Source organism: Aethina tumida, chromosome 2 (assembly GCF_024364675.1).
Source record: "Aethina tumida isolate Nest 87 chromosome 2, icAetTumi1.1, whole genome shotgun sequence".
In the NCBI taxonomy this organism is placed as follows: Eukaryota; Metazoa; Arthropoda; class Insecta; order Coleoptera; family Nitidulidae; genus Aethina; species Aethina tumida.
The window spans coordinates 7,988,785-8,002,811 of NC_065436.1; the positions used below are offsets into that span (position 1 = coordinate 7,988,785).

Consider the following 14,027-nt stretch of genomic DNA (forward strand, 5'->3'; position numbering starts at 1 on the left):
ATCTCGTGCGTTAGCGTCACCGACATGTTTATACCAGTAAATCTGTAGCTAGACAGTTGGCATATTGTGATGTGTATATCTTATAAGTGAAATTGAATGGATTTAATGAAAAATATATTTAAATATGTCCAATAATGGAAAACTCAGTACTACAAAACATAAAACGACAATCTATGCCGCTTTTACGCGGTACTTAAACAATTTTGAATCAAACATTTTCATTTCTTACTTTAGTTACCATAAACCTATTGAATCTTTTTAAAACAAAATGATATAATTGAAAGTACAAAAAGTCTAAGTATTGTTGAAATTAATCATGGCAATGATGCAAACAATTAAAATAATGTTAAAAATCAAATACATTGAAATTTAAATAAATACAAATACTATCCATAAATAATATGATTATATATTAATTGTCATTTAAATTGAATTGTATTTATATTTTGTTATGATTTTGTGCAGCCCGTAATATATTTAAATAACAAAAAACCATATAAACATGCATCAAATTGTTGCTCGAAATGTCAATAGATGTGACAACCAGATTGATGTTGATAAATTTAATTCAAACATTATAAAATTTCATATTTTAATACTAAAAGTTCTAAGTTTCCACTTCTATCGGCAATCCTATAACTGTCAACTTTATATTTTTGAAGTGAAAACTTCTTTAGCCGCGTTGGGCATTTTTTGGTAGAGGAAAATCTTACAGGTTCGCGTCACCGACATGCTCGTCTTTCTTTTGTTAATAAATTCAGACAAAAGAAAAAAGTTGTTGATTTGGCTGATAACCTCGGTTACTAGACCAATAAACTATGTGTCTGTCGCCGTTTCAAGAGGTACCCGAAAACTAGACCTTAAGAATAAAATCCCGGAATTAGAAGGTGAGTTACAGCTGTACATTTGAGAGCATTTTGGAATCAGGTAATATTTTACTAATGCAGTGGTTTCGTTAAAGGCCTTTAGCTAAGCCGGAAATGAGTTTGACACTAATATTTATTACTGTTTTGAAAGTGAAGGGTTCATAGAGGAGAATGCTGTCTGAAAGGAGTCTCTGTATAGAAATATTCGAAATTTTCAGGATCATATTTATTTCTGATGTAGTTTCAAGGAAAAAATCAGCGCCCAATTCTCTTACCATCTGTTACCAACGGGCTCAATTTCGTCGTTATATGTTATATATGTACCAAATATCGTGGGGGTTAAGTTTAGAAGGTAAATTTCGGTAATAATCGTTCAAGATCAGTATTGAAACCCAGTGACCAGTTGTGCATATTTTGGTTCCAATTACAATCGAAGGAGGGATGTTTATTAAGCAAAAGTAGTACATACTAGTTTTTTACACGTCAACAAAAGTGCGTAAACTGAAAATTAGCCTTTACTAACAAATAATAACATATTTAATGCATTTTTAGAAGTGTAAACTTCTTTAGCCGCGTTGGGTACTTTTTGGTAGGGAAATATTATGCGTTCGCGTCATTGACATGCTTATGACTCGCGCACGCGCAGTGTGCTGTGAGTCTTAGACACTTTTTGTATGGGTGAAATCTCGTGCGTTCGCGTCACCGACATGCTTATACCAGTATATCTGTAGCTATTCAGTTGACGTATTGGGATGTGTACATCTTCTAAGTGAAATTGAATGGATTTAGTGAAAAATTTATTTAAATATGTCAATGATCGAAAACTCAGTACAACAAAACATAAAACGACAATCGATACCGCTTTTACTTAGATAAATTTGAATCAAACATTTTCATTTCTTACTTTAGTTACCATAAACCTATTGTATCTTTTTTAGAACAAAATGATATAATTGAAAGTACAAAAAGTCTAAGTATTGTTGAAATTAATGATGACAATGATTGAAATTTAAGTAAATAGAAATACTATCCATAAATAATATGATTGTATATTAATTGTCATTTCAATTGAATTGTATTTATATTTTGTCATGATCTTGTGCAGCCCGTAATATATTTAAAGAACAAAAAACCATATAAACATGCATAAAATTGTTGCTCGGAGTGTCAATAGATGTGAAAACCAGATTGATGTTAATAAATTTAATTCAAACAGTATGAAATTTCAAATTTTAATTCTAAAAGTTCTCACTTCTATAACTGCCATCTTTAAATTTTTGAAGTGAAAACTTCTTTAGCCGCGTTGGGCACTTTTTGGTAGGGGAAAATCTTATAGGTTCGAGTCACCGACATGCTCGTCCTTCTTTTGTTAATAAATTCAGACAAAAGAAAAAAGTTGTTGATTTGGCTGGTAACCTCGGTTACTAGACCAATAAACTATGTGTCTGTCGCCGTTTCAAGAGGTACCCGAGAACTAGACCTTAAGAATAAAAGTCCGGAACTAGAGGGTGAGTTACAGCTGCATATTTGAGAGAATTTTGAAATCAGGTAAAATTTTAATAATGCAGTGGTTTCGTTAGAAGCCTCCAGTTAAGTCGGAAATGAGTTTTACACTAATATCTATGACTGTTTTGAAAGTAGAGTGTTCATAGAGGAGAATACTGTCTAAAAGGAATCTCTATATATAAATATTCGAAATTTTCAGGGTCATCTTTATATCTGATGAACGTTCAAGGAAAAAATCAGCGCCCAATTATCTTATCATCTGTTACCAATGCGCACAATTTCGTCTTTATATGTTATATATATATATATATATATATATATATATATATATATATATATACCAAATATCGTGGGGGATAAGTTTAGAAGGTAAATTTCCCAAATAATCATTCAAAATCAGTATTGAAATCAAGTGACCGGTTGTACATATTTTGGTTCCAATTACAATCGAAAGAGGGATGTTTATTAAGCAAAAGTACTTGTTTTTTATACGTTAACAAAAGTGCGTAAACTGAAAATTAGCCTTTCCTAACAAATAATAATAGATTTAATGCATTTTTAGAAATGAAAACATTTTTAGCCGCGTTTGTTACTTTTTGGTAGGGGAATATTATGCGTTCACGTCATTGACATGCTCATGACTGGCGTACGCGTAGTGTGCTGTGCGCCTTAGACACTTTTAGTATGGGTGAAATCTCGTACGTTCGCGTCACCGACATGTTTATACCAGTATATCTGTAGCTAATGTTAAAAATCAAATACATTGAAATTTAAATAAATACAAATACTATCCATAAATAATATGATTATATATTAATTGTTATTTCAATTGAATTGTATTTATATTTTGTCACGATTTTGTGCAGCCCGTAATATATTTAAATAACAAAAAACCATATAAACATGCATCAAATTGTTGCTCGGAGTGTCAATAGATGTGACAACCAGATTGATGTTGATAAATTTAATTCAAACATTATGAAATTTCATATTTTAATACTAAAAGTTCTAAGTTTATACTTCTATCGACAATCCTATAACTGTCAACTTTAAATTTTTGAAGTGAAAACTTCTTTAGCCGCGTTGGGCACTTTTTGGTAGGGAAATATTATGCGTTCGCGTCATTGACATGCTCATGACTGGCGCACGCGCAGTGTGCTGTGCGCCTTAGACACTTTTTGTATGGATAAATCACGTACGTTCGCGTCACCGACATGGAACGAAATTTAATGGATTTAGTGAAATTTTTTTTAAATATGTCCAATGATCGAAAACATAAAACGACAATTTCTCTCCAAAAAGATATTTTTTGATCTCATTGAAACTCAATGCCCAAATACAAGTTAATTTGGGCTAATTAAAAAATTAAAAAACTATAGAGCTATCCTATGAGTTGAGTCCACCAAAATTCCTTCAGTGTAAGAACTAGCCACATTTAAATTATATCATCACAATACCTGCGAATTGAACGGATGTGTGGTGCAACTGGCGAAAGTATCCGAACTGTCCATGCTGGCCAGGTCCGCGGTGTTGTTGTTCGCTTTGTTCTGGACATTCAGCTCCATAAAGTTTGCGAAGTTGGCCAGGGCGAAGGCCTGCTGATCCGCCGCTCGCATCGTTCTCATTTCCAGACAGACCGGATTGCGAAACTCACTCGTAGGTAGTGGCATTAGGTTTTCCGCGTCAATGAACTCTTTGAAATCCTGAGACCAACTCGATTTTGTTAACATTCTGATTGAGGCGTTGTTTAGTTATATTCGGGAACACGTAATCTTTACCGTGTTATTACCTCTTCAGATGTATATCCATATCACATTTGATAATTGTGTTAGATAAATTTAAATCGTACTAAAATATACTTTGAAGTACATTCGATTTGGATTACCAAGTATAATGCACTTCCCTAGTATATAAAAACGGAAGATTGCGTGTTCTCGTTTGGTAATAAACTTCACGTAAATCATAAATGTAGTGTACTTAAACGTGGGGTCTATTGTAACAAGAATAACTTGAACTAGATACTGTGTTCAAAAATTATAAAAATCTAATTAATATTACTAATCTAAAAGTATGCGTGCATTACTTCTCGTTTTCCTAAAAATCAAGCAAATTAAAGAGAATAATAATTAATTATTAAAAACTATGGTGCGTGCAAAGGTGACCTGAACAAGAGCTTGCGTGCAATTTTTTTTTAAATGTACAAACCTTTAACTAGGGATTTTAGACATGCCTATATGCATTTGTTTTGTTCGGATTTAGTGTAGAGTGGTCAGAAAGTAACAAATTTAAATTTTGGTGTCACGCCATTGTTATACATAATAACTAAATTTACATAAAGTAAACAAACAGGTATGCTGCAATTATAATAAGTATATGTAAGTATTATTAATACATTATCAGGTTCAAAACATTTTACTTACTTATTATTTTTCCATTTTAATTTAAATAAATATATTAAAATTAGAACATCCTTGTGACTAATACAGCACTAATTAGTAGTAAAGTCGTTTCTGCGCATGTCCATATTTGATCATATGAGTCATTTGTCAGCTCATTGTATATCTCGAAGGGGAGATAAAGTCACCTCGAGATATTTACTTAAAAATCAATTATCGACCCGGATTTGGAAATTTGTATAATATATAGCAAAATGTTGTTGATAATGAGGGTGATTATAATAATATTAATTAAAAATATAGACTTATTAAAGTCCTCCCTAATACATTCAGAACTACCAAAATCCTAAAAAACCGACAAAAGTTTTACTAATAGACAAAAAATAAAGAAGTGTTGGATAAAGGACTATAGACCATTGATACAACAGAAACTGTCAACAATAAAGACTGCAGCCTTTTAACAAAACACCAACATCACGTTACTGACAACAAGATGAGAACTAAAACTGTACCACAGCAAACTTCTACTTCTGTTGCCATTAAGCAAAGTACACAAAAGGTAAATTATCCTTAAATCCATCACAAGTTCAAAAAATCTAAAATGGAGAGTTTTGTCACGAATTTTCCCATAAAATGATCAAAATCAAACAATTAAAAGACGCAACACTGAAAAATTTGTGCTTTTAAGGAATAATCAAAGTTCTATAGAACAAGAAAAATAGAAATCAATAACTCAATACCGTTCCTAGAAATCACTAAAGATATGTTAAAAAATAAAGAAGTGTTGGATAAAGAGAAACTGTAGAAGATTGATCCAACAAAAACTGTCAAGAATAAAGACTGCAGCCTATTAATAAAATACCAACTGCACGTTACTGACAACAAGATGATAACTAAAACTGTACCACAGCAAACTTCTACTCCTGTTAAACAAAGTACACAAAAAGTAAATTATCTTTAAATCCGTCATAAGTTCAAAAAATCTAAAATGGAGAGTTTTATCACAAATTTTCCCATAAAATGATCAAAATCAAACAATTAAAAGACGCAACTCTGAAAAATTTGTGCTTTCAAGCAATCATCAAAGTTCTAAAGAATTGCTTACCCAATATTTTCTAAATATTACTTCCATCCCATGTAATCATGATATGATAGAATTCGTTCAATTCTTGAAATCTATTAACAACCAATTTCCAACTATTAGATTTACAAGGATAATAGAAATCTATAACTCAATACCGTTCCTAGAAATCACTAAAGATATGTTAAAAAATAAAGAAGTGTTGGATAAAGGGAAATTATAGACTATTGATCCGACAGAAACTGTGAAGAATAAAGACTTCCGTCTAATAACAAAACACCAACAGCACGTTACCGACAACAAGTTTATAATTAAAACTGTACCACAGCAAACTTCCACTCCTGTTAAATAAAATATACAAAAAATAAATTATCTTTAAATCCATCATAAGTTCAAAAAATCTAAAATGGAGAGTTTTGTCACAAATTTTCCCATAAAATGATCAAAATCAAACAATTAAAAGACGCAACTCTGAAAAATTTGTGCTTTCAAACAACCATCAAAGTTCTATAGAATTGCTTACCCAATATTTTCTAGATATTACTTCCATCCTATGTAATCATGATAGATATAATTCGTTCAATTCTTGAATTCTGTTAACCAACAATTTCCAACTATTAAATTTACAAGGAAAATAGAAATCAATAACTCAATACCATTCCTAGAAATCATTAAAGATATGTTAAAAAATAAAGAAGTGTTGGATAAAGAGAAACTGTAGACCATTGATCCGACAGAAACTGTCAAGAATAAAGACTTCCGTCTGTTAACAAAACACCAACAGCACGTTACTGACAATAAGATAAGAATTAAAACTGTACCACAGCAAACTTCTAGCCCTGTTAAACAAAGTACACAAAAAGTAAATTGTCTTTAAATCCATCATAAGTAGAAAAAATCTAAAATGGACAGTTTTGTCACAAATTTTCCCATAAAATGGTCAAAATCAAACAATTAAGAGTCGCAACGCTGAAAAATTTGTGCTTTCAAGCAATCATCAAAGTTCTATAGAATTGCATACCCAATATTTTCGAGATATACTGTCATCCTATGTAATCATGATATGATAGAATTCGTTCAATTCTTGAAATCTGTTAACAACCAATTTCCAATTATTAAATTTACAAGAAAAATAGAAATCAATAACTCAATACCGTTCCCAGAACTCACTAAAGATATGTTAAAAAATAAAGAAGTGTTGGATAAAGGGAAACTATAGACTATTGATTCGACAGAAACAGTCAAGAATAAAGACTGCAGCCTATTAACAAAATACCAACAGGACGTTACTGACAACAAGATGAGAACTAAAACTGTACCACAGTAGTAAACTTGTGCTCCTATTAAACAATGTACACAAAAAGTAAATTATCTTTAAATCCATCATAAATTCAGAAAATCTAAAATGGAGAGTTTTGTCACAAATTTTCCCATAAAATGATCAAAATCAAACAATTAAAAGACGCAACTCTGAAAAATTTGTGCTTTCAAGCAATCATCAAAGTTCTAAAGAATTGCTTACCCAATATTTTCTAGATATTACTTCCATCTTATGTAATCATGATATGATAGAATTCATTCAATTCTTGAAGCCTATTAACAACTAATTTCCAACTATTATATTTATAAGGTAAATAGAAATCAATAACTTCATTCCGTTCCTAGAAATCACTAAAGATATGTTAAAAAATTGATCCGACGGAAACTGTCAAGAATAAAGACTGCAGCCTATTAACAGAACACCAACAGCACGTTACTGACACCAAGATTATATCTAAAACTGTACCACAGCAAACTTCCACTCCTGTTAAATAAAATATACAAAAAGTAAATTATCTTTAAATCTACCATAAGTTCAAAAAATCTAAAATAAAGAGTTTTGTCACAAAGGCCATGAGACGATAAATATACTGAATCGGCCCCAGAAAGAGATCGGGCTCTTAATTTCAGGGAATCTTAGTACTAATAAGATACTTCGATAGCGCGAGTTTCAGGTCTTTATCTATAACCGTTTCTGAATAAATCAAAAAATACTGAAAGTTAGGAAAAATTAATTTTTTCATCACTGTGTGAATCGATTGATCTAGATGCCGGATATGTTTTGGGGGACGATGGTAGCTTTTTGAAAAAAAATGAGAGCTATATCGGTTCACAAGGACCTTAAAAAAATGAGTTTATTTTCTTAATTTCATTTTTTAACCATCTTACGATTACGACACAATAATCAAACTATTTTTTTTGAATTCCTCGTCCAATTTCCGATAAATATATGAGTTTTTGGAATTTTTAAAAACGGTACGCTATATTGAAAAAAAATAAAATCAATTTTTTTGCTCAAAAATTGGGATTTTAATAATTTTACTCTTGAACTGATACGGAACTTATTTGATTACTGAGCTGTGAACACAACAGAAAAAATTAGATACACTCATATCAAAAACTTTTTTTAATCTACTTAATTACTATTATGAACTTTATTAATCACTGTAATAATAAAATCAGTATACATTACTATTGTATCGATATTTAATTAATTTAACGACCACAAGATGGAACTGTAATTCAAATCAGGTAACACTGTTTTTTTTTCTTTATGAAAACTCACCATCAGTAGATAATCTTAAAATTATTGACTGTTGACATTCCAAAGAAGTATTGGCTATATTTCTATCTATATTTAATAATTATTTTTATTTAACTATATTATTATTTAAGTGAAAATATGTCGACACCTAAAACTAATAATTCCAAGTGTTGCATTTGTTCAAAATTCTTAAAAAAAAACCCAGGTACTCCAAAATATATAAAATCTGATGAAGATGCTGAAGAGTTCTCAGCTGCTTTTGAGCGTCCAATTGCAGTCGGTGATGTTCTGTGTTCTAATTGTGTTAAAAAATATAAGAAAACGAAACTTGAAGATGAGGATCAGGAAACATCGGTGAAAGATGAGTCAAGCACTGATGATTCATCATTCAATTTAGATGTTATATGTGATGATGATACAGAAGAATGTTTCGAAGTTCAAATTAAGAGAACTGTTGTAACTCACAGATATTGTTATGTATGTTCTATTTCTAATCCAAATCTAGTAGTTGTTCCTCAAGATGCCCGTATGTAATGCTTTATTAAGAAAAGAAATTTCATTCCGAATGGGAATCGATGTTGCAGCGATCATCTCATAACAAAACGCTTTTATACGGAGAATTTGAATCACTTAAAAGTTTATTCTAATTGGAGTAATTTAAGATCTTCTAAGTTATCTAAAATGATGGTTTGGCTGTTGAATGTGACTCTACACTTCTTGATAAAATGGATGATTTTCGAATAGCTGATGAACAACTTTACATATTTACTGGATTTTTTCTGTTGTTTTCACCAGCTCAGTAATCAAGCAAGTTCCGTATCATATCAGTTCAAGAGTAAAATTATTAAAAAACCCGATTTTTGAGCAAAAAAATGGATTTTATTTTTTTTTTCAATATGGCGTACCGTTTTTAAAAATTCCAAAAGCTCATATATTCATCGAAAATTGGACGAGGAATTCAAAAAAAAATAGTTTCATAATTGTGTCATAATCGTAAGATGGTTAAAAATTGAAATTAAGAAAATAAACTCATTTTTTTTAAGGTCCTTGTGAACCGATATAGCTCTCATTTTTTTTTCGAAAAACTACCATCGTCCCCCAAAACATATCCGGCATCTAGATCAATCGATTCACACAGCGCTGAGAAAATTAAATTTTTCTAATTTTCAGTATTTTCGATTTACTCAGAAACGGTTATAGATAAAGACCTGAAACTCGCACTATCGAAGTATCTTATTAGTACTAAGATTCCCTGAAATTAAGAGCCCGATCACTTTCTGGGGCCGATTCGGTATATTTATCGTCTCATGGCCTTTTTCCATAAAATGATCAAAATCAAACAATTAATCATCAAAGTTCTATAGAAATGCTTACCCAATATTTTCTAGATATTACTTCCATCTTATGTAATCATGATATGATAGAATTCGTTCAATTCTTGAAATCTATTAACAACCAATTTCCAACTATTAGATTTACAAGGAAAATAGAAATCAATAACTCAATACCGTTCCTAGAAATTTTAGTGACAAAACAAGATAATCGTGTCACAACTTCAATAGACAGAAAGGAACACCTATAAGGCTATTTTAAAACTAACCAATTGAATAACTAAGACGCTAAACTAAATAAATTTTAAGACATGGCATTGACTACCTTAAACATTTCATACTAACTGTGAAATTTCAGAAAGTAAGGAGGATTACCAGACAATATAATATAAAAACAATTTTTGGGATAAAAACTAGACTGATTAAAATATTTCTTTCTTGAGCTGTTTTCATTAAAAATATATCCTTCACCCCATAACACCTAGTGATGAAACATTGTAAATTACCAAGCCTCTCAGAAAATTATATATTTCTCCATTGATAATAAAATACCTGCAAAAATTTTAAATAATTGAATATCAAAAGATTCATATTGAACATAATTAATCGGTATTTTGTGGGCCTCTTTCAGAAGTCACATCAGTTTATTGGGGACAAGGTATATTGCATATATAAATCCCAATTTTCTCCGTTTCTTTGCGTTAAGTATATCAGCTCTTACTTGATTATAGCGTGTGTACTAAGTTATTTGATACATGTGACTAAGCAACCAAGAAAAACCAACTATAAGATTGGGAACACCAGTTTTGTTGAGGAAATAATATTAACATTGTGAATATATGGTACACATATATCCAACTCAGTTTGTTGAATTAGTACATTTAATGTACATAGGTGTTTTATAATGTAGTACAACAAGACCTAACATGACAGTAACCCAATTCAGCTCTACCATAAGAATAAGAACGTATACTCACATCAGTTATTCAACAAATATGGACAATTCGACGATTCATTGAATATGTGGCTTATTTATTATTTTAGTTTGGATGAAGAGTACTCTGAATCTGTTCAATAAAACCAACTAAGTGATTGTAACCTTGCAGTAGATAGAAACTGTCAATTTTACCGATAGAATAATTAAGAAGTTTCAGATTAATGGTCTCTCGTAATTCACATATACATTATTTACCATATAAATTGTTGATATCCAATTTGTATGATGGAACAATATTCCAACCCAGGACGAATAAATGACAACATAAAGAAACATTTATAGTAAAACAACAAAAGTAATGTTAATATAATATAAAAATATGATACTGTTACTGTTAAAAATTCAAGAATAAGTAATATAATATAATTTCTATAAGATATGTTCTCCTTATATTATAAATAGGACCCTGTAAAGAACCTGGTACATGTAGATAAAATGCATCCATGGAAGTGTTGAAATTAATGTTGTGGTAAAGCTTTAGCGGTACTAATTAAGAACATTAATATTCTCCAGTAAAATTTTCATTTAGCAAATGCAGTAATGGGAAAATTTATACAATTCCAGTATAATGTATTGGCATCTACATAATTAATTCAACATAAATTTAGATTATTGTAAATTAGTTGAAATTATTTAATATTATTATTTTTCATGTGCTATATTTTATAAATTACGAATAATCAGCATTAAACTATTTTTATGTATTTGATATATTTCTAAAAATACTACAATAAACCTTTGTTGTATTAAGTAAAGAGTTATTTTTGGTAATAATTCACAAATAAACGTTCTAGTTTTTATTGTCTATTTTATCCAATAATTAAGCTCCAATTATCTACTGAATATCACAGTACTGAATACATTAAATATTATATATGTATATTTTAAGAAAAAGAATATATAGTAATCTCGAATTACAGAAGAACAATTAGCTTTTCCCTTAATCTATTTAATCTGAAATTTGTTGGTAGTTCCATAAATAAAACTGTGAAATTCCAATCATCTCAATTTGATCTATTTTTAAAATTTTGATATATACTTATAAACTTTTAATGATAATAATTAAATATTTAAAATCAAACACAAATTGTAATTTATTTTTTTTTATAGTTCATTTTTTATCACAATGTTGTTTCATGATAATAATTAAATATTTAAAATCATAAACTTATAATTTAATATTTTTAATACTCTACTTTTTGACCACAATACAATGTGACAAAAATATATATTTGAAGATTTTGGATAATAGGAAGCAGCATTGTAACACTTTGAGATACTAAATCAAGTCAAGTCAAATCAAGAATTTTTAATATCACTCTAAAAGACAAATATATTTTGAAACTGTGACTATTATTAATTATAATGAAACTTACATACTTATATACATAATTATACTGAAACTTACATATGTAAATGAAAAAAATAAAAACATAATCTAATAAAGCTGTTAAAAATCTTATCTTTAAGACTTTTAAGAGCCATACATTTTTTTTTTAATTTTAAATAAAACTAATTTCCAATAATAAAAAAATATTCAAAAACAGATATTAGTTTTAATTATGATACAAAAAAATTATATTATCAAGTACGAATTTGGTGTAAAATATTTGATTCGTCAGTTGCAATATTATTTAGGAAACAACTGCAAATTCGATTAGTTGTGGATTTACTTTTCTTCTTTTATGAAAGCTCCTAAAATAAATTCAATATCCGTACCTATACAAAATACAAAAATTAATTAATTAATTAATGGTAACTACTGACAATATACTGTAATTATTCAACTTCATACAAATATAATTATTGAATATTGACAGTGTTCAACAATTATTGAGGAACTAAGAATCTTTATCAAATTATTTAATTAAATGATCATATTGATTTTTTCAAAAATATCCAAAGTGTTATTAGTTGTAATCAGTGCTTAACTTAAACATCCGCCTTATTCTATTTCCTGTGTGAAGTTAATAATATTTTAACTCGTATTAAGACATTACAGCATCGTATTAAGAACATCAGAGTTGTTTACTGAAACTACCAATTTTACGTAGTAGTAACTAAACTGATTTACTCACTATATATCTCGTATGTTCAAGTAGTTATGAGGAGAAAAAGATTTTACATTCGACAGTAAAGTCAGTTCACTAAAAGACGATGATAATTGCATAGTTACACAAACATATTGAAGACAAGAGAAAAGTTAGAAAATATTATTACCGTAGATATAAAGATCAGTTGCACTCTTAAAATTCAATGTGAAACTTATTTATTATTGTCTTTGAAATTCTTTTGATATTCTCTGTTTGCTGCTAATTCAGGAGTAGTGTAAAGCAGAACACTCAAGTTGGCCATTAGAGCTATATAACTTCTTTTCCTCATTAGGAAACTACATGTTATAAGAGGCGTTTTGATCTTAATAACATGAAAAGTTGGTTCCGGGCACCTTTAAAAAGTATTTTTCATAGATGAGCTCTTAATTTTAATAGGAAGCTCCTCCTAATCTCTATCTCTTAATTTTTTCTTCAATTCCATATGGCAAAATCCATATCTCATCATTACTTGGTCGTACAAAAAATTTCTATTTATATTTCTTGTAGGAAATTGTATGTTCTACAAAAAAGATATCTAACAATTATTTTGTAACTCTCACCGTTTAGAAGATATCAGAGGTCATAGTTTGAACAATTTAACAAGAATTTCTTTTTTATTTATACATTCTATAAAAAGATAATCTTTTTAAACTTTGTTGTATTAAGTAAAGAGTTATTTTTGGTAATAATTCACAAATAAACATTCTAGTTTTTACTATCTATTTTATCCAATAATTAAGCTCCAATTATCTACTGAATATCACAGTACTGAATACTTTGAAGGGTATACATTAAATATTATATATGTATATTTTAAGAAAAAGAATATATAGTAATCTCGAATTACAGAAGAACAATTTTTTATTTATACATTTTATAAAAAGATAATCTTTTTGTAGAGTTTTCAATTTGTTACAAAAAATGTAAATAAAAATTTTACGTATGATCAAGTAATGGCAAGATATGGATATAGCCATATGGGACTGAAGAAAAAATAGAAAAACTAAGATAAGGAGGATCTTCCAATTAAAATTAAGAGCTCATCTTTGGAGAGTATTTTTTAAAGGTGTCTAAAATCTAAAAAATTTTTCAGCGTCAGAAATTAAAAAAAATGTGGATATAACTTAGTATCATGTATAAGTAATGATATTTCTACACTAAAAAAAACAAACA

At 29.1% G+C, this 14,027-nt stretch overlaps 1 protein-coding gene across 2 annotated transcripts in view; it reads right to left on the reverse strand.

Moving 5' to 3' along the window:
• Positions 1–14,027, reverse strand: part of LOC109603454 (potassium voltage-gated channel protein Shab) — a 176,857-nt gene that overhangs the window by 10,832 nt on the left and 151,998 nt on the right. For both annotated transcript variants that reach the window (XM_049962764.1, XM_049962763.1), the window contains one exon: positions 3,830–4,075. In XM_049962764.1, coding sequence (XP_049818721.1) covers positions 3,830–4,075 — 246 coding nt within the window. The remainder of the gene's footprint in view (positions 1–3,829; positions 4,076–14,027) is intronic.